Genomic DNA, 6,376 nt, shown 5'->3' on the forward strand with positions numbered 1-6,376 from the left:
GAATTTGGAGCCTTGGGAGGTGAATTCTTGGAAGAAACCCTACCTCTTGAGAGTGGAGAGAAGAATATGTTTGATAACTATCTAAGAAAAGGGAAAATAATGCATATTTAATGGTTGAAGTCGGGGATACTAGATGATTTACTCAAGCTATTTTAGAAATTGAGAATAGCGAAGACTAATAAATCACCTAATCTTATTTAGTTTATGCTGCCTTTTTTGCCAATCTGCATATCACGTGATCTATAATACCATTGACTTCTTGCATCTTGCAGCTTTCAGGTCATAATCGCAAAGCCAAACGTGAATACATTAGATATGGCTCATGCAATTGTGGTGTCTCTTATGAGAACAATCGAATCGCTCTTGACATCCAATTCACCAATGCAATCTCTAACCTATGATCACAGAGATGAAATTTGCGCTCTTCATGGAAAGATTAGTTCCCTGGAAGTAGTTGCCAAGAACTTAGAGAAAAACAATGTTCCGGGAGAAATGGCGGATTTGGAAGTACAGATAAAAGAAGTTGCAAATGTTGTTGAACAAACAATTCAACTAAGAGTGACTGAAGTTGTATTGGAAAATGATGTAAAGGCACAAGAGAGGCTTTCTGATAGCCTGCAACAAGTAGCAGAGGACATTGATTGTATCTGGACAGAGTCAACAAAGATTCAAGATAAGGGCAAACATGCATCAAAGGAACCAACGGTTCAAGAGTTTCCAAGCTCATCAAGAAATATTCTGAATGTTGAGAACAGTATGGTTGGACGTGATGATCAAAGGAAACGGTTGGTAGAAGATCTGACTAGAAGCTACTCTGGTGAACCCACAGTCATCCCGATTGTCGGGATGGGAGGTATAGGTAAAACAACCTTAGCGAACGAAGTTTACAACGATGCATGCATTCGTTCTCATTTTGATGTTTGCAGCTGGGATACTATTTCGCAACAACACAATGTAAAGGAAATCTTGTTGAGCCTTCTGCGTTCTACAAAGGGTGACAAAGTTTTCACGGAAAGTGAGGTAGAGCTGGCATACATGCTACAAAAGAGTTTAAAGGGTAAGAGATATTTAATTGTATTGGATGGCATGTAGAAAAGTGAAGCATGGGATGCCGTGAGAATATGTTTTCCACGTGAAAACAAGGGGAGTGGAATATTGTTGACGACCCGTAACACTGAAGTAGCTCTCTATGCTGGTACAAAGAATTCTTTGCTGATGAGGTTCATGGATCAAGATGAGAGTTGGAACCTTTTTAAAAGTGTAGCATTTTCAAGTGAAGAGTTACCATCTGATTTGGAGACTATTGGGAAGCAAATCGCAGATGAATGTCACTGGTTACCACTAACTATTGTCGTGGTTGCTGGACTTGTCAAATCTAAAAGGGCAATAGAAGATTGGGAAAGTGTTGCGAAAGATGTCAAATCATTCGTCACAAATGATCCTGATGAATGATGTTCACGTGTTATTGGATTGAGTTACGATCACTTGACAAGCGAACTAAAGACTTGTCTTCTGCATTTCGGAATTTTTCCAGAAGACAGTGATAGTCCAGTGAAGAATTTGATGAGATCATGGATGGCTGAGGGGTTCCTAAAGTTGGAAAATGATTTGGAAGGAGAGTCTCAGAAGTGTTTGCAAGAGCTTGTCGATAGATGTCTAGTCCTCGTCAGCAAGAAAAGTCGAGATGGAACAAAAATTAGATCATGAACATGATCTAATATATGACCTCTGTGTGAGAGAAATTCAAAGGGAGAACATTTTTATCATGAACGACATTGTGCTTGATAACTCAGATTCACGTCGATATCTCAGTATGCAAAAAATGCAGCCCTTTAAACGCGTGACTCATGATGAAATTGATTATTGTCCCTATGGTCTTTATAGGGCTCTTCTTACCCCTGTACATCGTCGGTTGAGAGATCATGACAACAACAATCTTTTGAAACGAACCCGTTCTATTTTCTCTTTTCATCTTAAGGATTCATACTATATTTTCAAATCAGAGCTTATTCATTTCAAATTACTCTAAGTCTTGGAGCTGAGACACAATGAGATAGATAATTTCCCTGTACAGATACTAAGCCTCATCTGGTTGAGGTACCTATCATTTCGAAGCCGAAGTTGGCAGTTAAACATACCTCCAGAAATTTGTAGGTTATGGAATCTGCAGACATTCATTGTTCATGGGCCTATGCTATCAGTTATAACTTTTCCTGAGGAAATTTGGGGACTAATGCAATTAAGGCATCTCAAACTGCCCAGAATTTATTTGCCAGATTGCCCAAGTGGATCTGTTGACAAAGGAAGGCACATGGATTTTTCAAACTTACAAACTATTTCTTACTTGTCTTCACGTTGTTGCACGAAGGAGGTTATTATGGGGATTCAGAATGTTAAAAAATTACGAATTAGACGAGATGCAACTTCCTCTGGGCCTCTCAACAATCTTGTCCATCTGCATCAACTTGAAACATTGAATTTTACAGATTCTCTTAGTGGACTTTTGCCAGCAAGTGCAAAAGCTTTTCCAGCAACGCTCAAGAAGCTGAAGTTGAAAGAAACTGGTCTAAGTTGGTCGTACTTGGACATCATAGCTGAATTGCCTGACCTTGAGGTGCTGAAGCTGATGGATAATGCTTGTCTTGGCAATGAATGGTATCCAAATGTTAGGGGATTTACTCGATTGAAAGTTTTGCTAATTAAACATAATGATCTCAAGTACTGGAAAGCCACAGATGACAATTTTCCTGTCCTTGAGCGCCTCATGATTAGAAGTTGCTATTATTTGAAAGAGATACCCATTGAGTTTGCAGAAATCCACACACTACAACTGATTGAGTTAAGAAGAGCTCGGAAACAACCCTGTGGATGTTCGTATCTCCTATCAATGTATGTATATAGTATTTATCAAGTTCATACTCTGTTTCTCACTACCACAAGTCAAGTCGTACACAAAAGTTATTTAGCAAAATTTGACAAAATTTGGTTAAAACTCTACTTAAAATGTAAGAGAAATTAACAAGAATATCTCTTATATTTGAGGGTAGTTCAAAATGTCCCCTTAAATATATTTTTGAGCAATTTTTGTACTTTAATTTAAGCTTGCTAAATGTGAGCACATTTGTTCTAATTGTTACTACCTCCGTCTGTCAATAGTTGTCCACCATTAACTTGACACAAGTTAAGAAATAGTAAATGATAGGGGCTAGTTTTACCCTATTGTCCTTTGAATCTAATAAATCTAATGCTTTGGAAAACACATTGGATAATGAATCATATTTAATGCTAAGGGTAAAATGGGTAAATTATCCATTTGTTTCAAAATGGACAAGTATTATTGACATTTATTTTTTATATATTGGAGTAAATTTTACAGAATTGTGCAAAAGAAATTTAATATGAACTCACATTTCAAGGTGTTCTCTTTGCATTTTTATTTTCTTGTTTGTTGCGGAATTTGGTGCAGCTTGTTTCGCTTCTTAACATTAATTTCTTTGTAACAATTCCTCTAACATATATATCACTAATGTAAAAATGTATACTTACACAATTCCTCTTGATATTTCTATACTTTAATTGACATGATTTGATTGTAAATGGGAGGTTTTATATTTCTAATTTATATTGCTTTGTTATAGCCGGACGTAAGTATTTGAAGGTTTGATCTCGACTAAGTATCGTGGATTCTTCAAGCAGCTTTTGGGGAAAAGAAGACAAGGAGAGGACGAACAACAAGAGCATTCGATCGGTTTCTATTTAATATGGGGAGTTTGATTCGACAAATTTATGTTGTAATGTCTTCTAACTTGTTAATTCTTGTTGTGGTGTACTTTCTCTCCTTAATGGAGCAATTTATATTGTTGAAAATGGATGATGATTTAGTCTAGACCACAGTTTAATTAGTTTAATATTTGTTGTGTATGTTTACATCACATATATCCCTGTATGATTCTCTCGAGATGCGTATCCGATTCAGACTTTAGAATCAGTGGATTCAGAATGTTTTTAACACTTTCATATGATTTTCATATGTCTGTATCTGTTCACACGAAGTTAAGAGTTGAAAGAAGTGAGTTCGGTTGAACAAGCTCTAAATCTGCATTTGACTAATGTGACTCGTCGAACTTCTACTGACCCTTTATGTTTCTTTCAAGGGAGGAGTGATTTTGATTCAGAAGGACATCAGTAAAGAAGATCAAGGGCCGAGCGATTGAACTCTCGGGATTTCATTTCGGTTCATCTATAAGGCGTAGAAGGGCCACACCATAAGGATCTATTACATGTAGTCTTGCCCGGCATTTCTGCAAGAGGTTTTTTTCCACGACTTGAACTAGTGAACTCCGGGTATGATACAAGATCAATGGGCTCCACTCCTTTGGGATCGGTGCTTCAAGGATCACATCTACGGATTCAAGACTTGGTCATTCTAGGAGGTCAAATACATGAATGGAGGATAACTTGGAAAGAAGCTATATTTGGTTATATCCTCCAAGAAAGGAATGGGAGACACCGCATTTGGATGATAACTTGGGCTTCGAGAGAGTATGGGTGTCCATTCCAATGTTTGGGCTTTGGGTCATTTGGCCCCAATAGCTTTTAGGGTCACTTTTGGGCCCATTGTGTAATAAATAACCCATGTCTATAAATAGCTAGTTTTCTTATGTGAGAAACGTGGGTTGCTTGTCATATTTCGATAGGAAGGTCTTCGGGTTTGATATACCCTTAGGTTGTCCTCTCTTTATCTCATTGTGTCAATCTATCTATCTCTTTTATTTTCTATCTTGTTTCTTTATTTTTAGTGTTTTTCATTGTTTGTGTGTCATTTCCGTTTTCGTATTTTTGTATCGTATCAGGGTCACATAGCAGCAGCTTTACTGTTATTGTGGCTTCCAAGGAGATGTGATTTCTCTAAATTGGAATAATGTGGCTGGATTTGTATTTTAACATATTTTTGAGTTAATAGAATTGTTAGTAATATTACTCATTTGGGCATTACTATTTTGCATCTACATACACATCCATGGGATAGTAGAAAAGCTTAATTATTACACATAATATATGACCCTCAATTATAGATCAGAATGGTTAACATGATTGCACACTCACTTTAGTTGGTAAAATTATTTACTAGAAATTTGGAAATGCAGTGGTGGAGCTAGAATTATAACAAAGGGGATTCAAAATATGAAGAAGTAATAAATACACAAACTAATGAGTGAAGCATCTAGTACCCCTGAAGTATGATCAAATTTGCTACAACACACTCCAACTTTATGAGCGTCCTATTGCCCCCTTAACTAAATTTTAACGTATTTTTGTCAATCTTTTTTGCTGACGTGGCACCTTTTCAACTGATGTGGCACCTTTGATGTGTGCCCCATTTTCTTGTAACAAAGTAGTCACATCAGTACAAAAGGATGTCAAAAATACGCTAAAGTTGAGTTTGGGGTATTAGGACCCCGTGAAGTTGGAGTGTGACGTAGCAACGTTGGCCATAATTCGGGGGTTACTGGATGCTTATCAATTTGTTGTTTGAAACTCATATTCATGTGTCTTTAGTATATTTTTCTCCTTGAAAGTATTTATTCTAGTACCGGTTGGTATTTTTGAAAGAGTCCGAGCAATATAACTGGGATTGTAGTCAAATATTTATACATCGTGGATTTTCTTTAGGATTTGGGCACACGCTATTGGTTTTCCGTGAACCCGTAGATTCACTTCTTTTATAACCTATGTTGCTCGGATCCTTGAAAAATATGCAGTACCTATTAATGTTAACAGCTCCAAATGTAACATCCTGTTTTCTCACATCTGTCTAAGTCCATCGGAGTAACATTGACACCCACTCGAGGGTGTGGCCAAGTGGTCAATGAAGTGAGTCGAGAACCATGAGGTCTAGTTCTAAATCCCGGTGAGAGGCAAAAAAACGCTAGGTGAGTTCTTTCTAGATGTCAAAGCCTTTGGGATAGAGTTATCTGGTACTTGTGTCGGTGGGAGGTCGCAGGTACTTAGTGGAACTAGTTGAGGTGTGTGCAAGTTATCCTGGACACTAGGGGTGTCCAGCATATGCGATCTATCCACTCATAGAAATCCAGGTGTTCTCCGCAACTTTGACCACTTCTGTACCTTTCTTTGGATGGCTATCGTTCAACCAAGTCCTTGTCGTATTGGCCATCGCAACTAGCTAATAGAAACGTGTGAACATCATACAGCTCCTCTTCCACTATCTGTGCAACGTTTTCTTGGACCGATGAAGTTGATTCTTCATATTTCTGAAGTGTCGAATCAATTGTAGTGAATTAGGTGATTCTGACATGAATATGAAGTAGACATAAAGTCTGTAACAGATACGATAGTGAAGAGTGCAGGCTGAAGT

The 6,376-nt window shown here is 37.6% G+C and overlaps 1 protein-coding gene across 1 annotated transcript; it reads left to right on the plus strand.

Moving 5' to 3' along the window:
• Nucleotides 1–278: 278 nt before the first annotated feature.
• LOC107840768 (putative late blight resistance protein homolog R1B-16) lies at nt 279–4,715 on the plus strand. Its single transcript, XM_016684670.2, is given in 3 exon segments — nt 279–1,703; nt 1,705–2,889; nt 3,639–4,715. Coding segments are annotated over 2 exon segments (1,713 nt in total). The 5' UTR covers nt 279–315; the 3' UTR covers nt 2,030–2,889; nt 3,639–4,715.
• Nucleotides 4,716–6,376: the final 1,661 nt, after the last annotated feature.

The sequence above is a fragment of the Capsicum annuum genome, chromosome 9 (assembly GCF_002878395.1).
Source record: "Capsicum annuum cultivar UCD-10X-F1 chromosome 9, UCD10Xv1.1, whole genome shotgun sequence".
Taxonomy (NCBI): domain Eukaryota; kingdom Viridiplantae; phylum Streptophyta; class Magnoliopsida; order Solanales; family Solanaceae; genus Capsicum; species Capsicum annuum.